Source organism: Amphiprion ocellaris, chromosome 6 (assembly GCF_022539595.1).
Source record: "Amphiprion ocellaris isolate individual 3 ecotype Okinawa chromosome 6, ASM2253959v1, whole genome shotgun sequence".
NCBI classification, from domain to species: Eukaryota; Metazoa; Chordata; class Actinopteri; family Pomacentridae; genus Amphiprion; species Amphiprion ocellaris.
This window is the reverse complement of record NC_072771.1, coordinates 18,874,695-18,894,187: the sequence shown is the minus strand read 5'-3', so window position 1 is coordinate 18,894,187 and position 19,493 is coordinate 18,874,695. Positions and strand designations below refer to the sequence as shown.

The following is a 19,493-nucleotide window of genomic DNA, read 5'->3' as shown; positions in this document are numbered from 1 at the left end:
ACCCCGAAGGACCTCAGTTTCCTGAGCAGGTGAAGTCTGTTCTGACCTTTCTTACACCGTGCGTTGGTGTTCTATCTCTAGACATGTTTGAATGTCTTTATCAATAAATGGTCAAACACATGTTGAGTGTCAGTTCAGCTCTTTGTTCCACACATGTATATGTTCCTATGTGATTGGTGTCTTGCAGTCAGAGTGTAAAGAATTGAAGCTGTCAGAGGCTTTCTGTGGTGAAGAGGCTGCAGGACATCAGCTGCTCCAACAGGTGACGCCTTTGTTCTTTGGCTCCAACCAGAACCAGCAATAAATCAGCATGAGCTGCAGCTTATCCACCTCATAGAGTGTATAATAAAGAAACCAAGAGGTTTTAGTTGATAGCTGTCTCTAGTGAATGACCAGCAGTGTCTTGTTCAGGTTGTGAGGAGAAGTAAAAAGCTTACAGCAGCTGGTATTCCCAGGTAGTCTCCCATCCAAATACTAACCAGGCCCAACCCTGCTTAGCTTTGCAGATCAGATGAGATTGGGTGTATTCAGTCTCAGAAACAAACCTACAATGTAAGTTCTGTACCTCACATGATTCAAATCTCCACTCACACCTTTTATTTGTCCTTTGATTGCTCCAGTACTGATTGATGCCATCATTTAAGCCAATTTACAACAACACCTTGTAGGAAATGTGGTGCAGAGGTAAGTTCTGTGCCTCACATGTTGAAGGTCCATGGTTCAAATCCCCACTCACACTTTTTATGTGTCCTTTGGATGCTCCAGTACTAATTGCTAGCATCATTTAAGCAAAGTTAGAGCAACATCTTGTAGGACAGGTGGTGTAGAGGTAAGTTTTTTGCCTGGCATGTTGAAGGTGCCCCGGTTGAAATCCACCTTAGTACCTTTATTATCTTCACCTCCTTAATAGTTTTGTGTACCATCATTTACGAAAACTAACAGTTACACCCAGTAGGAAGGATAGTGCAGTGGTAAGTTATCTGCCTCTCATCCAGGAGGTTTTTGGTTCGAATCCAGCCCAGGGCTCTTTTGACACTTTTTAAGATAAGATAAAGATAAGATAAAGTTCTTTATTTCTCCCCACTCCAGGGGAAATTTACATTGTTACAGCAGCTTTATTTACAATATATACATACTTTGGCTGTATGACAACCTCTTTCAACCATCATTACAACAAAGTCCACGAAGGACCTTGTGTGAAAGATAGCTCACACATAGGTTGTGTGTCTGTCATGTGGAGGGTCACGGTTCGAATCCCCACTGGGAACCTTGCGGAGGATGATAGCGGAGTGGAAAGGTTGTGGTCTGTGGTGTGGAGTGTCAGTGGATTGGAGTTGAAGGGTGGTTCCTGCAAAACCAGGAAGTTGCTGGAAAAGGCAAAGAGCGCAAAGAGCGCAAAGAGCGCAAAGAGCGCAAAGAGCGCAAAGAGCGCAAAGAGCGCAAAGAGCGCAAAGAGCGCAAAGAGCGCAAAGAGCGCAAAGAGCGCAAAGAGCGCAAAGAGCGCAAAGAGCGCAAAGAGCGCAAAGAGCGCAAAGAGCGCAAAGAGCGCAAAGAGCGCAAAGAGCGCAAAGAGCGCAAAGAGCGCAAAGAGCGCAAAGAGCGCAAAGAGCGCAAAGAGCGCAAAGATTGTTTTTTCTTTTTTTTGGTTTTCACGGCCACAGTTCGGGGACATAAAGGAGTTTTGTAGAGAAAGATGGATGACCCGTCCAATGCTGCTTGCAGCTTTAATTTTTAACTTGAGTTTGGACTCGACAGTTTTTGTGAGGAGGTTGGACTTTAGGCTTTGTGCTGGAGGGTTGAACCCTGATTTCCAAGATGTTCTAAGTGTACAGACCTCTTGAGTCCTGAGGAGATGAGCTTTCACACAGTGTGAGGGCTGAAATTTTCGAAGTTTCACAGTAGCTGTCTGTAAACTAGAACCTTGAGATAGTCCAAGGACTCGTGTCTTCTATGTCCATGTGTAGTTGTCTGTTAGTTTGAAATGTCAGATAGTGTGAGGACTGAAATGTGCAAAGTGTCTTAGTACTTCTCTGTTAGTTAGAAATTTCTGTTTAATCGAAGCCTTAAAAGTTGTGAACATGAGTCTTGATTTCACATTTAGAGTATCCATTTGAGTTTTGGTGAGATGTTCACCTGTGTGCTATTTAGAAATGTACCAGAAACTTTGATTGTATTCACTGAAAAGTATAGTTAGTGGTGATCAGAAGGTAACATTAGTTTGATCAATGATTTCAACTATTAGTAGACTTTATGAGGGAAGCAGTTTTGAGAAAAGAGTTATTAGTAAATCAATTCATAGTGCAACCCAGAACATTGAAAGAGGAACTGTTTGAAGAAACAACCAGATGTTTTTGTTTCAGAATAGAAAACGTTTTAAGATATGTAAATTTATTTGTTTTTTTGGATTTTGTTATTGTGTCTTCTGTGTAATTAGATATTCAAAAGTGTCACTGGTGTTTTTCAAATTTTTTGTCTGTATTTAGATTCATCTTAAAAGTGTAGTCTTGGTCTTTTGTCATTCTGTATGATTTTATAATATTAGATTAGATGTCCAAATGTTCTGTCTTTTTAATGTGTAATTGTTGAGTCAAAAGTATTATTGGATGTGATGAGTTAAAATATTATTTTCAATATTAAATGTTTAGATAAACTGTTGTAGTTTGTAATTTTAAGAACTTGTAGTAGATTTTAATGTGTAATTGTATATTTAAAGTTTTCATAGTAAATTGTGTTTAATTCCTAGTAAAAGTGTTATTGTCTTTAAGGTGTTTATTTGTAAAGAAACATTGAACTATTTAAATAAGTGTACTAGTGTCTTTCACTTTTTGTTTGGATAGGCGTAGTGAGAGACAGCCAGACAACGGGGTTAGAAATAAGAGGTAGGCCAGCGCATACAGCATGGGGTGTACAAGCGGGAGTCGAACCCGGGCCTCAGCGGCGGGGACCAAGTACATACGTCAGAGGCGTAACCCGTAGAGCTACATGAGCACATATGTTCTCGCCTTGTAAACGTGTATAAATCCAATAGAAAGTCTAGGGATAGAGTTAGGGTTACAGAGCAAGGTCCTTACAGCATTAATGAAAAATAAGGTAAATTTAATATGACACATAAATATTTTTAATATTAATACTAAGCAACAGAATAATCCGAGAAATTAATCCACGGTTTTCCCTTCAGCATTGTGGGTCTAAATATCCTCTATCGGAGACGTGCAACCACAATGCTGAAGGGAAAACCCCAACTTTATTTTATAAATTTTTTGGGTTGAGTGGCTTAATATTAAATTATGAAAAAATTTTAATTTATATATCAATTTTTTATGATACATTACAACTGTCAGGACCTACCTCTCCAACCCTAACCCTTCCCCTGGACTTCTATTGGGTTGGTACACCTTTGCTGACATGCAACATGTGTGATCATATAGCTCTGCGGGTTAAGCCACTGACGCATGTAGTAGGTCCTCAACGCTGAGGCCCTGGTTCGATTCCCGCTCGCAACCCCGTGCTGTATGAATTGTTCTCATTCTTATTTCTACCCCATTGTCTGGCTGTCTCTCACTACGCCTATCCATCAATTAACTGCAAAAGACTACAACACTTTTTTACAAATTTCCTGTTTCTTTATTAAATACAATTCTTTAATTTCTTACATCTTTTTTCCCCCCCATACTTTATAAAAGTTTAATTGTCTTAACTTTTTCCCATTTATTTAATTGCTTCTTTTTTATGTATTTTCTTTCTTTAATCTTCTTCTTCTTTCTAGAATTTTACACCAACCTTAAATTTTGGGTCATTTTTTGACATTTTGAAAAGCTATCAACTCAAACAGGGTAACACCGAGTGAGCTGAAATTGGACCAGGATGTACTCCAGGCATGGGTGATCAAAAGTTATCAAAATGCTCACCTTAAGTCTGACGGCGTGGCCATGGCGGCCTCGTGAATTTTGATACTTCGCCATGAAACATCAACTGCTGTGTAACTGCCCTAAACATGCTCCAATCTGCCTCAAACTTTACATGTGTGATCACAGTCCAGTCCTGATCACATCCATAGGCCGACATAAATTCTCGGTCGCAGCGCCACCTGGTGGATGGAAGGAAATGCTCTATAACTAGCCTGGACATGGTCCGATCTGCCTGAAATTTTACGTGTGATCAGACTCTGACCCTGATCACATCTATAGGCCAATATACACTCTCGGTCGCAGCACCACCTGGTGGACGTGCGCGAATTCGCCGACCAGCAAGGATGCGAGGACCCGTCCAACGCTGCTTGCAGCTTTAATTCTCTTTTACTCTTTCTCATCTTACCTTTGTTTTTACAGTTTTTCTCTATTTTCTTTTCTTCTGTTTCTTCTTCTTCTTTTGCTCTTATCTTACATATCCCTAGTTGTTTTTTTCTTTAATGTGCTATGACATTTAGGTATTTTATTTGTATTAGTTGATGTTTGTTCTTTCAATTTATATATGTCGAAAAAAATTAAAACAGACATATTGTCTGTTGTAATTTTTTAAAAACCTTTTGTAAATTATATTTGAACTGTGCTATTATTATCATAGTTATTATTATTATTATTATTATTATTATTATTATTATTATTATTATTATTATTATTATTATTATTATTATTATTATTATTATTATTATTATTATTATTATTATTATCGTACTTGCCGCTGCCCTGGTTTACAAATAAGGTAATCCATGTATATTATATGACTGATAAAATACATCAGTATATGTTGAAACGCTTTCTAGTACTATACACTATATTCCATAGATTAGGTATGAGTGTATATCAATGTAAATACAAAATACAAAGCAAAATGCGGAAAGTCTATTTTTATTTCAAATTAAGGATATAGCAGAAAAATGTATTTAAAAAAATGTAAAGGCCTAAAGCAAAGGCTTGGCCTTACAAATCAACTTGCCTGAAAAAAGGACACATATGACCATATGAAAGAAGAAAAAGCTCACTATTTGAAAAATATTTGAAAAACACTGCATTTCCAGATCATTCTAACCCTCCTTGTCTGGTAAATGATTCCATGTTTTAAACCTCAAACATTTCTTAACATATTTTCTGCTCAACCACAATTTTGTACAGATTTGCTGGTGCTCCTCAATACATGTAAACAGAATTTCTTGGTTAAATCCAACAAAGTGCCCCTTTAAAGTGTTTTTCACTTTTTTTTTCTCTTAATGATTTTGGTCAAATTGTGCATCTTGTGCCTGAAGAGCCTAGTCTTTGTTTCTGCATTTGTCTCTTCCGAGGATGTAACTTTAAGTTCACTGAAAGAGAGAAAGACAGATAATCACAGATACACTCAATGTTTAAGAACAGAAGGAGAAAAACACATAGATCCTTTTACTTCATATAGTCAGGTGACATGCTGGATACTGACAATGAGCTGCATGTTTGGGCACTGCACTCTACATACCAAAAATCAGCAGAAGCTTCACATGCTTTCTTGAGTCAGTGGAATCATTTAAGGACAATGAGGCACCAGTCACCATTTCAGACAATGTTTTAATGGAAAAGCATGTACAAGACATGTAAATGATTAATGGATTGATCCATTGGTGTTGAGATATTGCTCATACTTCTGGCCAAATTCAGCTTTCTAGATGACCCTAATATGGACAGAATAAGCAATGAAGACATTTCAAAATTTTCAACACAAATAATACGCTGCTGAATAAAATTAGGAAACGGCAAGCAACATTTTTTTGACACATCATGAGGAAAGAGAGCCTGGAATATATCGTCACTACTGGAAAAATTAACGTGAAGAGAGGCTGAGGGACACAGAGAATGAAAATGATAGACGGACTGACATCATGGCCACACATGGAATGAGCAACAGTCACAATTCAGAAAGCAAAAGATTGGATCAGATGGGGAGAAATGATGGCCTGCACTGACTCACACGACACTTGATTGATTGATTGATTGATTGATCGATTGATCGATTGATCGATTGATTGATTGATTGATTGAGATGAGAAATGATTAAGTTAAGTTTAGCTGTATTGTGAATGTTTGTTTGATTGTCCCAATCACAGTCTTTATGATAACATATCCCAAGTTCAATATTTTTTAAAATAGAAGCAACATTTTAAGCAAGATTTAATACTCAGTTCTTCCAGTTTTTCAGGTTTGACTCACAGGTCCTTCTGGGTGTACTATCATCCTGCATAACCAGTGTTGAAGGAAACACATTGCATACGTTGCAATCACATTACATGCACCTGCAATGCATTAATGTATTGCATTACAGTTTCTCAGTTAAGTAATCACATTGCAGTTACAAATCACTTTTTTTAAGCAGGCTAGCCTATTATCAGTGTCACTGTGATTCTGTGCCCTTTGTGCTGGCTTTCACCAACTTTGCTGTTGGTTTTGAAGAAACACTTAAGTCAAGAACATAAGAGGAAGATCTTGTGTCTGTCCTGATTATTAGGACAGGGATTTGTGCTAATATGTGGGCATAGGCAAGGGTTAATGCTATCGTGCTATCTGGAAATTATGTGACATGCATCTCAGGCAATGTTGTGGAGTAATGCAAAAATAAAACAAGAAAGGCACCGAGAGAGAGCCGCACTCCGTCAAGGCTGTTCATTCCCCCATATGGCATTGTCAGAAATGCAGTTTTTTTTTGTTAGAAATGCAGCATATGTTTATTAATTATTTATGACCAGAAATCACAGCACTATAGAATGTAGCCATTTAATATAGATGTACCCACAAACAAAATGACCTTGCACTGAGCACAGGCATGTTATGCATGTGTACCTTATGTACGGATACCGAATTGCATGATCTAAATGTGTAGCAGGTGACATGAATTGATGGGAATCAGAAACACCCCACAATTTAATCAATTGTTCCTTGTATCATTTCCGACGGCTAAGTCCTGATAAGTCCACAATGGTTGATTTGTAGTAGGATTGCAATTGTGATCGTCAGCAGGCAGCTGATGTAGTGTTTACCTGTTGTCATAGTTACAGTGACGCCGTGCCACTGTCTCGCAATGATACAGAAATCTTTAACAAATCTGCAGATCCAGACTGTACGAAACTGTCAGAATCGAATCACTTTGTTCTTGTGTGATTTCTGAACTTCCCTGAACAATGCTTCCAAATCCATTAGTCCCCTTTTAGGTAATGTTGCTAACAGAGAGACAAACAGACAGATCGACAAACAGACAAACCAATGCCGATCCATTTTTCAGTAATGTTGTGCACAGACGGAATATCAGACGGACAGACAAACGTACACCTATCGTCACATAACTCTGCCACGTTCCTCGGTGGAGTAATAACATAAATAATAAACAGTGTAACAAATTACTTTCCACAACAAGTAAATCAGCAAAACAATGCATTACTTAGTAAAAATAACACAGAACACATTACACTTTCAAAGACCAACCCCAACAAATCACATGACACAAAACATTTTGTTAGCAACCTTCCAAATTCTAATTAAAATTTTAAAAAAGAAAAAATACAGAAATAAATATACTTTGAAACACATTTTACATACATTTCAATCTACATGTTTGAGGAGCTTCTCTTTGTGCCTTAATACACATTTTTTAACACTGCAGTTCTCTCTGGCATATCTGACCTACTTGTTATCTTACTTAAAATATATTCACAGTAACAAAACAAATAGTGAAAGTGAAAGACACCTCCCTCTTCATTAATGTATGCATCTGTGCTGCTTATGCTCATACATGATCTTAGTATGATGTACAAAAGGCTGCATGATTCACTTGGACATGGTTGGTTGCTTTGTAAATATAAATAGGCTGCACTTACACAGTTTCACACCCAGATGGCAGCATTGAGAGCAGTTTAGTGTCTTACTCGGGGCCTTTGTGGAGTGAAGGAGCTGGTAACCATCAAACCTCCAACTCTGTTTAGTTGAAGACCCCTTCTGACTCCAGCCATGCTGCTTACTGTGTCTGTCAATATTCCCCATGCATGGATGCGAAAAGTATTCCACATATGTGTGCATTCCGTGTGTGAAAGTGAAAAACTGTTTCAACTTTAGCTCACTGTGACTGTGAGGATGGAACGTACAGACGATATAATGAAACTGAGAGAGGAGCACATCAAAACAAGAATAGGAAGCCGCAGTTGATGTGGGTGTGACTGTCTTCTTGAGAGAGAAGGGTACGTCCCTGTTTAGTATTTACTATCTGTGGCCTCATCTAACTTCCAAGCCCTTTGCACATCTGGCATAAACATCTGTCGTTTTCCGCACGTCAGAATCTCAGATGTCTTGCAACTAAACTACTGAGCCAGCTTTTTAACCTCGGTCACGCCCAATGACAGACAGACAGGGAGAGGGTGACACAGATAAATGAGCTGCACACATCAGTGGAACAAATTATAGGTTAACGTTCATGGGGGGGCAGAGAGGGATTACTGACGCTGGAGTGTCTGTGCGCTCAAATCTTTTGCACATGTGGCACACTGATTAAAACAGAGAGATTTATGAGGTCTGCAGTTGTTCCAGGTCATATTTGGAGTCCTCTTCTCATCCGCCACTGTGCTCTTCTGTCCCCTCCGGATCAAAGGACGTGCAGACATGTGGTCAACAGTAAGGAGGACGGTGTGGTCAGTGATTAATTTGCTATATCGTACTTTGATTTGGACAGCTCAGGAAACATCTTGAGTTTGCACGCTCAAAGGATCTTTTTCAGCCAGTGTGCCTCAATGGAAATTTGTCCATTGTACTTCACACTTGTGTCCGGACAATGCGATCTGTGTAGCTTTCTGTCACAAGAACACCACATGAGCACACCTCAGCTGTCTGAGCAGCTGTTGCCATGACGGCATCTGTGAGCACACACTGCTCCACAACAGGAGCGCAAGAAAACACATTGTCTGAGGAGCATCCTGCATGTACGGTGTTAGCCTAGATAGAGTGGAACAGAATCACTTTCTTCCAGAGTGCAGGGATTAATGCTTCCTGTGTGACCCAGACAAGGTTTGAATAAGTGTCTCTTCAATGAGGTCTACAGTCTGAGGTCAGGTTAGCCAAGGTAAGGTATTACAGGAGCTTCTTCCATGTGGCTTCTGTGCTATTCCTGTCCTGACTGAAATTCGTCTGACCATGCTCACTGACAACCAGCTTGTATTTACAGGTACCAAAAAAAAAAACCCCAGTTGAATCCTTTTAAAGCTTCTCTGTCAATTTCTTCCACACAAGAAACCTTAAAACAATGTTAATGCTGAAAACAAACGCACTAAACCTCTGAAATAGTGAACTGTGCAAAGTAACACACAAAAAGACTTGGTAATGTCTCTCTGTACAGTTTTATTTACATGATACTATTCTGTCGTAATGCTGGATAGCAAGATTATATGTAATACATAAATATCAACACAGTTTGTTGTTTTTTCATTTTTTGTACAAATTTGCATATAACTAAGAATCAGAAAGGAAAAACTCAAACGGATACATACAGTTATCTCTTAAATGAAAAACACATCCTTACGGGGGAGAAAAAAGGGGGGGAATAACACAAGTCACAAACATACATGAGTTTCAATGTGTCAGGCAGCCATGAAAACACACTTTTGCACAGGTATGTGCTCATGCACGCGCACAAATACACACACACACACGCACACACTTCTCTACGGTGCTCTATAGCAGACACACAGACCGATAGCTGTAAGACAGATGAGAAGTTACATCTAATCTTGGAATCTATTATTTTTCATAAATCTAGCTCTGGCATGCTACTGTAGTTTTGTAAACATGTGCTGATAAACCGGGTAGCTCCACAGTCAAAAGGGTTGGGGGGAAAAAAACACACCCATACACCAACATACACACACGCTGTGCTCACATAAATCTTCTGTTAGCGCATAAAAAGAAAAACAAAAAACATCATGATTCACATACCCTAATTCCACAAATGCACTGAATACATGCGCTAACATCAGTACAACGGAAAAGAAAAAAAAAGGCTAATAAAACATAACAGATAATTGTCTCTCAGCAAATAAAATGTTTGAAACCCTAAGTTGAGTGATATTTCTGAAACACTAATGCAGATGAAAAGTAACTCATGCATTTATCCCATTCATTCATGCCCCTACAATATTGTAGCCTAAATTCACCCAGCAGGCCTGCCAGGAAAGGGTGCCATCCTTCCTCTCAGGCCACACATTGGTACACAAAGCCCTGCACCAGGCGTCTGTGATTACAATCTAAACTTGAACCAGTTGGGGGAACTCCTGCACTCGGTTATGTCCATTGAAAAGGGTTAGATTCAGTGAAATGTGGAGTAATTTGCTTGTCCCTGTCTAGCAAGATACCTCCAGGTACAACAGAAACAGCCTCATCACAATCAGACTGATCAAAGTCAACACTGGCATGCTGATTGGACGGTCACTGAGGCCGACTATCATGATGATCCACTGTTCTGCTGGGGTCAAAGTTGATGACAAACAAAGGAAAAGGGAAGACAATGTAGCTTAACACAGCAGCTGTGAGGTAGGTAAAGCTAGGAAAGACAAAGTAACAAATCCCCTTGTGCACGGTGGGAGACGCTGACTGACTCCAGTACCAATGGAGCACAGAACAACAAGTTCAAAGGTTGAAGGTTGAAAGGACTGTTTCTGTGCAGTCTGAATGCTTTGAGAGATCTGCCAGTGTCTGACACTTGACAGGATCCAATAGAAATGGCGGTCAACTGTTTGGCACAAAATGGCACCTGGTATGGGTGAGAGGAGCACAGCATATCCTGGACATTTAGCCTGGTCTGCTCTTAATAAGACGATACATACTCTTAGAAAAAGAAAGGACTGAACAGCGGCAAAGTCACACCACAGAAAATAGGATCAAACAAACTAATGAATTAATCAAAAAAAAAGAGGAGAAAAGTGATCATTCATGCATCGCCCTCAGACAGGATCTTTAACATTTTTTCTTCTTTTTTCCCATTATTTTCTTGAGGTTGTAATTTTGTAAATCAAGTCCTTTCGATCCTCACTTAGCCACTCATGCCAGTGCTCATCTCAAAGGTTCACACTCATACTCCAGTCTTTGTTGATGGTGTTTCATTGTTGCCACTGCTGCTGTTCCATCAGATTTATATTCTCTGGATCTTGTCAGCCACCACCACGGGGTTTTCTTTACGGATCTTGGCGGCAGCCTCGGCCTTGTAATCATAGGGACAGTTGTGCTTGTCAGAGTACCGGTGGATGCCGCAGAACAGGTTGCCACAGCGACAGTCAAACCCTGGAAGCACAAAAGTCAAAGGTCAAAGCTTGAACATCTATGATCAGCAAAACAATTGTGACAATCTGAATCACTTAAAAGAACATCATAAGCGTTGCATCAGATTACCCTTAATGCCCCCCTGCTCACCTGTAAGGCCCACCCTTTTGCGGCACATGAAGCACCTATTCTTCTTGGGTTTGGGGGTATCACCCTTGCCTTCTTCACTGCTGGAAGAAGCTACAGGGGTAGGGCTAGAAGCAGCAGGCTGGTTTACAACTATATGCAAAGAAAGAAAACAGGAGAGAAAAATGCTTTTAATCATCCCCTTAATCTGCAAGAGCAGCAAATAATGACTTTTGTTCATACTTCTACAACACAAACACAGCGGCTTCCAAAATGGTGTATTTTTGTCCTGAATGATAGTAATTAGTAGGTTCCTTATCTCTAAATTGCCTCTCTTGTTCTATGCAGAAAATAGTGCACTGCTCTGAGAAAGCCTCTGGCAGGCTGCGTCAAATCTCAGAATGCCCTTTGGTGTAGAGGTATTTTTAAAACAGGTTTATTTTTAGGCACCCTGTCTTTCTTGGAGAGCGCAAGTAAAACCAACAGTTGAGCTTAAGATATGCAGCTAAGCATCAAAAATAAACTGTTCCTACAAAGCCATGTTTGTCTTAAAATGTCAGTGCTTGAGCTGTCAGCTGTGTGTGTGTGTATGTGTCTACCAGGCTGTCTGTTACGAAAAAGCTATTTATGTATGTTTTACCAGGCTCTAGGGGTTCAGGCTTATCTTCTCTCGAGATGCTCATCTCTGTCATTTGTTGAGTCACAGGAAGGGATCCTTGAACGGTTCTGCAGATTGAATTTGGGGGACAGCAGTCAGTCAACGGTTCACACATTTTCCAATTTAAGGAAAGCTCACCAACTATCTAAGACAATCAATCACAGCCAATACTGACCTAGACATGTCTGGTGAAGAGGCAGGGGAGGCTTCAACTTTCGCTAGACTGGCTTCTAGTCTCTGGATGGCTGAGGCCTCTGAGGTAGGACTAGCAGTTGAGCCTGGGTAAGAACAGAGAGGATATAATTAGATAAACTCAAATAGAAAGCATCTGAGAGCAATAAAAAGTAGAAACATATACACAATTTTAGTTGAATTCTGAGAAAAACATGCATTGGAAAAAATGTTTTTTTGCAAACCCTGCACTATATCAATGCTGAAGTTAAAATGTAACAAATTTATGTCGTCTACACCAGAAGAAAAACTTACAATCTCCTGAAAATGTAGAAGAATCAGGGCTTCTCAAAAGTGCATTCAAGATAAACTTCCTTCTCTTTTATAATGCATTTTTCTTTGAGAAACAAGTTCTAACAGATTGTACTGAGAGAAACTTCCATGTTAGATCTTGGAAATGCCTAAAAGGAGTGAACAGCCCCCAACCTTGAACATTATGATGAAGAAAGCAGCTGCCTTTCATTACCCGGAGTGGAAAAAAATGAGGGGTGGTGGGGCTGGGAAAATACAGGCTAAATACCAATTGGCCTAGAACTGGCTGTATTTCAAAAATAATGCCTAAAATTCCCAGAGTTACTCCTTATCTTATTATCATATTAGCTGTAATTGTATAGGCTGAGGTACACTTTATTTGTTTACATGAAAAAGTCAGGGCTGCTGTAATCAGTCTGAATTGCATTAACTTTTAAGAGAAGCAGGCAGAAATCTAATTTTTGTGTGCTGTCTTACCCATTGGGCTGAGGGGGCTCATGCGGTCGCTGCTCTGCTGCCGTGTCAGGTGTTCCTTATAGCATACAGAGCACATACCATTGGTTCTTGGGTTGCCATAGAAACCGCAGCCTGTGGCACAAAGCATGGGCACCGGGCTCTGGTTCGTCTCTTGAGCCATTGCTAACAGAATGAGAGAGACAGAGTGAGAATGCTTATTAGACCGACAGACACGCAGAAAAAGAAAACATTTTTCTGCATGAACAATGTGAAATATACATGAAAGCCAAAATGTTTTCCCACTACATTTATAGTTTACGACTGCTCTCCTGCCACTCTGGTTCCAGAGAAACTGGTCGCAGTATCAACAACAAAGCCAACAGATGAGAGTCATGTTATGAAAATCAGAGAACAACATGTCAGTCTGCTTTGACTTGCCCTTTAGCCTGAATACAGTAATGAATGCTGCTCCACAATAAGTACAGAGAACAAACAACACTCACAGTGCTCTGTTCAGTACCTTTGGCAGAAGCTGGACTCTTTTCTGTCCCACCCCCTTCCCACCATCCATCTCTTTCATCCCTTCACCCCTCGTGGCATCTCTAAGAACTGCTGATTTAGCTATTCTCAACATTTAACACATCTTTTAGTTTTATATCAGTATCAAAAACACTTTTTTCCCTCAGCTTTTCCTCCTAATTATTTGATCATAACTAAAATGCAACTGTGTTGTGTGAATAAATGTGAACAATGTGATTATTCACAAAAATGAATATTCTCTCATATGATAATGCACCATCTACATCAAGACTCAAAACAAAGCTCTGACTCACTAGCAGCATGTTAGCCACAATGGAACACACATAACTCATCAGGAAAAACAACATTCTGTTCTTAAACGGAACAAGATAATAAATGAACATCAACAACAAAGGTCAACACTTTCAGTAAGTATTCTCCTCCCACCTTGTGGATCTTGCCACACAAGTCATTTCATTACCACACATACGCCCAGAAAACAAGCGTGTATGTGCGTAACTTGGCAAAACACACAGTCCTATGACGTTGTCGGTTGCCTCTGCTGCGATACAATACAGCAGGAAGTTGTGTAATGTGAGACACTCACTTTGAGGCAACAGATCAAAAACATGTCTATGAATGAACAAACAGGGACACAGGAAGGCCTAGATTAGTCGGGTAAGAAGCTTCTCGCCTGTCAGTCCTGCCCTAGCCGTTTTACAAATCATCTGATCACCTCCGACACCCCCACACTAGGACTACCCTTGTAGACGGCAACAGTATCATATTTCTCCCGTAAACAACCTTTAGCCCTTTTCTGCTGCAACATGGCAGCTGCTTGCTAGCGTTGGCGTGAAGCTCGTCTATATTCTGGTCACGGACACAAACAGGAGAGACGAGCTCAATGTTCCAGGAGAGGCTGGCAGTTGTTTCAGAATGTCCTGTCAGTTCACTTGAGGTGTACGAACCAACAAGTGCCATTAAATCTTGAGCTAACCTCCAACCCCTCCTTCCTCCGTTTCTCTACCCCTGCATGCTATCACTGCTGTGTCAACAAAGGGTTTCCTTGGAAAAGCCCACAAAGACCTTCTCTCCCGTTTGTGTCACGTGTTCAGCTGCTGACTGCTGAAAAATACCAGACAAGAACACTGAGCTAAACGCTGGTAACTACCGTGTAGCAGGAAAGGAATTTTTCTTAACATGTGATCATTAGTATCATTCTCTTTAAACCCAACATGACCATTTTAATATATAGACAGCACGGATTGTAGAATTTGAGCTGCACACTGAGCAAATACACAGTTCCTCATAGGGAGGACATTGATCTAAATCACACCTGACAACAAAAGCAACATGAAACATAGAATAAAGAACATGACAAGGCTCGAGGCCAACACATCAACCATGACTGTTAACTTTCTGACACAAAGGAACAATGGACAGTGTCGTTCAGCTGTCACATTTGGGCCCTACTGTCATACAAACAGCAGGCATGCTTCACTAATATTAACCAAGACCTCTTATTAACACAGATAAGGTTAAAAAAAAAAAAAACAAAACACTCAGGTTACAGACATTTAAACCTGGCCAGATTGCAACATGAAATAATTACACTGCACATTTGGCACATTTTAAATGTTTACAATCAAAGGAGGTCTTAAAGAGGACAAAAAGAAAGCTTGCTTCTTATGAAAGATAACAAACTTAACAACTGGAGGTCATCATTATCTAACCTCTTTGATTAATCAACAACTAACAAAAGAAAATGCCTGTATCTTATTCCCGACATTGCTATAAAGCTGAAATGTCATAAATATGACATCTATAAAGCATGTTATGCATTGTAAAATACATCTGACAGGGCAAGTCAGGGGGTTTCCAGCACAGGGAAGCTTATCAGTCACGATCATTCATCACAACTTCTTTTCACGAACATCCTACCCCTCACAGCAATAAAATGTGAAAACTGACCTGATTTGAAACATTGTCACTTGATTTCTATGCTATGGCCAGCTGAGCCTCTATAGTTAGACATATGTGAGATAATCTCTGGCAAACAAAAGGGGGAAGACTGTGCTTCTGTATCAGCCGCAAGCTTAGCTCATATTTCAGGCCCTGCTTGGCTGAAAACTCCTGAGTCACACTGAAGGGAAGAACAGAGAAAAAAAACCACTGTTGTTTTGTTACAAGCAGTGAATTATTCCCTTTAAAAGCGGACACCGTGTTGAAATAAGCACCAGGAGCAGACAGGAAGGCAACAGCAGTGATGTTTTCTGAAATAACCCACAGTCTAGACAGTGTGGTCTCTGCTCCCTTTGTTTCTTCTTTCTTCCTTTGTCTGCAATCTCCCTGCTTCCTGATTAGACATCGTTTGTAGCTCTCCTTTATCGCTGCATTTGTACTAATCAACATTTTCTACGTGTTTTCAACGAAGCAATGTGAACAACCACGATTATATAATCACACTTAAGTACTTAGAAACGACTTGGTGGTGCCACATAGTTCTCGACATCGACCAAACCTCGGCTTATCCGAAGCAGAAACTACCAGGCAAAGCAGTGCTGGCACTTCATTTAATATTTAAGAAAAAGCTCTGTAGTAATTCAAGAGTAACTCTCTCGCTCTACTTGCCTATTCGGCTTATGAATTTTCCATTTCTAGACACGAATTAGCTGGCTTTACTTCCCCATCCCCCAGCTCGGGACAAACAGAAAAACAGCAACCAGCACTAGCTAGCTCCCTCCCTTGTTTTTCCCTGAATCAGGCGAGAGTCACGTTCGAGCACTTGTGATATTTCCAGTCAGGAGGAGGACATGTTGGTGACAACTTGAACCAGCGAAAGGGGAATGAAAAAAACTGCTTGTTTACCACACAAACCCATCACGCACACACCACCTGACCTTTCAGTCCACCGACAAAGGTCGCCATGATCGACCATCACCTCACGTACACCTTTTCGTTGTTCACCTCGACAAGCTGAGCTCACTTCAAAATTCATCCGCGTTGTTAACAGGAAAAAAAAGAAACAATAATCCGAGATCATCACCTGCTAAAAATCGATGAAGTTTCTCGCGAGACGACGACGGGGCCGTTGGTGCGGGCTGAAGGAAAACGGTCGCGGCTCGAGGTGCTGCCGGGTGGTCCTGCTTTTTGTCTACCTGCGCCTGGGTGTCGTCGTCCTCCGTGTCAGACAGGTTTAGACGGGTTTAATGCTCCCTGCCTTCGGCCTCCTGCCTTCCTTCCTCTCTCTCTCCGTCTCTCGGTCCTTCTGGATGGATGTTTGTTTCCTTCTTTAGTAAGAGGAGTGGCGGATGATGTCACGGGTTCTACAACGTGTCGCCATTGGCTGCGAGCGGAGCCCCCGAGCGCTGTGTACAGTCCAGGCAGGCGGCAGGGGGGGGCGGCCGGGGCTGCGCATGCGCTGAGTCAGGATTGCGTTATTACACATCTATTCGTCATCCTCCTACAAGGACACGAATCTTTTTTTATTGAGTAATCCAGCGAAATGAAAGGATGAATGAATAATGGTGCTGACATGACTGAAGTAATTAAAAAAAGAGAGAAACGTACGATTAACAGGAAATGCCCCCTTTGTGGGAGAGAAAGAGCACTATTCTGTTGATAAAACAGCCTCGCCCCGCCTGCCACCCATATGATTAGTTCTGTCAGGGGAACAACACCAGAGCAGATTTACAACTTTAAAAATATAGAGGTTGTTTGTTATGGGAGAGCTCTGGGTGACAGTAGGCTGCCCACCCTCTCTCTCTCTCTCTCTCTCTCTCTGACACACACACACACACACACACACACACACACACACACACACACACACACACACACACACACACACACACACACACACACACACACACACAAGTAGACAAGAGAGTGTAAACATGTTTTGCATGAGGTAACAACAAGCAGTACCACGAAATTTGGTTCCAAAGTCACACCAACTAATCTCAGAGCCAGAATCACAGATAACAACAGTAGTAGTTTTCTAAATAATAATATACCAAACCTTGGCTTTGATGAATGGGCCTAGAGCTGTTTGGGTACTGCAGCTTACAAAAACAGGTTTTGGTCAGTCTCCTTTCTCATTTTAAAGCTGTGAGAAAGTGGAATTCCATCCTCACAAACTTTGCAGTTTTCAAAACCAGCCCAAAGCTTTGGTTGAAGTCAGCACAAAAGTATCACCACCAATTACTGCTTTTTATTTATTGTATTTACTGATTCAAGTCACTATCTCGCACTAATGGATTTTTACAAACTGTATTGTTTTTTGTAGAGTACTCGATGTTCTGTGATTGTTTTTTGTTTATCTACCCAGAAACATCAGACACACACATTAAGCAGGGGTCAAACATTTAATTGTCTGGTAAAATTTCATGGAACCAATTTGTGCATTTTCAAATTACCTTGAAAACACTTTCATTTATTTAAAGGAAAACACAAGATTCAGCCACAATGAGTATTTTCTATAACAGTTTTTCAAAATGAATATTCCAAATTTTAAGAGAGATGTATTGTTTGCATCAATCCTGAAATCTACAGTTGTTAGTATCGATACTTTAGGTGTGTCTACCAACCTCTACTGAGGACCATGGTTTGCATAATAAGTCTTAGTCATCACTACTACAAGTCAAAACCGCAGCCCTTCCCCTAAACTCAACCTAAACATAATTCTGACCCTAATCCCAGATCAAAAGCTTAATCCTCCAATGGCTTTTTAAAGATCTGATCAAAATGAGGCCAGAATGTCTTCACTCTGGAAAAATGCCCTCAAAAAAAAGTCTATAGCTCAAAGTTGTCCTCATAAAGATAGATGTACAAGAGCAAACACACATCAACATGCTTGTGCCGATGTAGGGAGTGCAAACATGTCTTGTGGGAGGTCACAAAAAGATAAGAGCTGAGTAGCCCCAAGAGATCAAGATATTTTCAGAAAACAGATCTGCTCGAAAATAGTTGTGAAACTGGTCAAAGCTGTGTATATTTTCAGCTGGTAAACAGGGTCGTAGCCACTCCTGAGGGTAGTTAGGGTGAGTCCTCAGCTTTGTTTCAGGAAACATCTTGAACAATCAGAGGTTTTAAATGACAGTTTTGGTTACAAACGACAAAAGACTGAGTCAAAATTCGTATTTGTAGCATTTAAGTCAGTATTTAGTCAGTCTTTACAATGGCCCTGGTGTTAAAAATATTTACTGTGAAACCCAGATCATGATACAAAGCTTGTTTTCTTTAGGAAGTTTAGCCTCAGAGGATATCATCTGCTGGCCCTGTTGTTGTGAAATATAAAAACGTGTGCTTTGCACTGACTTTCAGTGTGTCATGTGCACTGTATAGTTTGCCCTGAAGTTAAACAAGTCTCAACATAATCCTCCTCCCTGTCAGAGTGGTGTCACACACATCCCCGGGCCCAACAGGCCACGCTGAGCAGAAAACAAACACTCAAAGTAGAGCGTGCGTATGAAGGAACATGTTGTCAAGTATTAGTGAGGGGATTCGTGGAAACCTAGAAGGCTAGGACAGTCTGGAAGTCACAGGCAAGTTTTGCTCAGTCTGTTTGATCCAGTTCGAACCAGAATTCAGGGGGAAACTGGAAAAAGGTGTAGCTAAGTGAAAGTAAAAGTGGGTGCTGCTGCTGCGGGTCTTCACCTAAGTTTTAGAGGGGAAACTACTCTCTCTCTCTCTCTCTCTCTCTCTCTCTCTCTCTCTCTCTCTCTCACACACACACACACACACACACACACACACACACACACACAGTGGTTTACTTACACTGACAACATTGGTGTCATCGTTAGTTGAACATATATACAAATGAACAAAGCACCACTTGTTGATGTGGGTCTATTTATGTTAACAGACTGAAAGTACGGTTTGAATTACACAGTGGCTTCTTTTGTCTTCTGACTAACATGTCTTCTTTTAGCCCTTGCATATTGTGCTGAATTCATAAAGTTATTTTTATTTTATGGTGTTGTATGGTGTGTTTT

At 40.5% G+C, this 19,493-nt stretch overlaps 1 protein-coding gene across 2 annotated transcripts; it reads right to left on the bottom strand.

Annotated features, from left to right (window-relative positions):
- Positions 1-9,318: 9,318 nt before the first annotated feature.
- Positions 9,319-16,790, bottom strand: zfand5a (zinc finger, AN1-type domain 5a). 2 transcript variants are annotated; one of them, XM_023280097.3, is made up of 6 exons: positions 16,653-16,790; positions 12,997-13,158; positions 12,212-12,314; positions 12,019-12,104; positions 11,403-11,531; positions 9,319-11,273 (listed from the first exon to the last, which is right to left on the bottom strand). In XM_023280097.3, the coding sequence occupies exons 2-6, from the start codon at positions 13,154-13,156 to the stop codon at positions 11,125-11,127; spliced, it is 627 nt and encodes a 208-aa protein (XP_023135865.1). In that variant the 5' UTR covers positions 13,157-13,158; positions 16,653-16,790; the 3' UTR covers positions 9,319-11,124. The 2 variants fall into 2 exon arrangements, with proteins under 2 accessions (XP_023135865.1, XP_023135856.1); XM_023280088.3 differs by having other exon boundaries at positions 16,541-16,764.
- Positions 16,791-19,493: the final 2,703 nt, after the last annotated feature.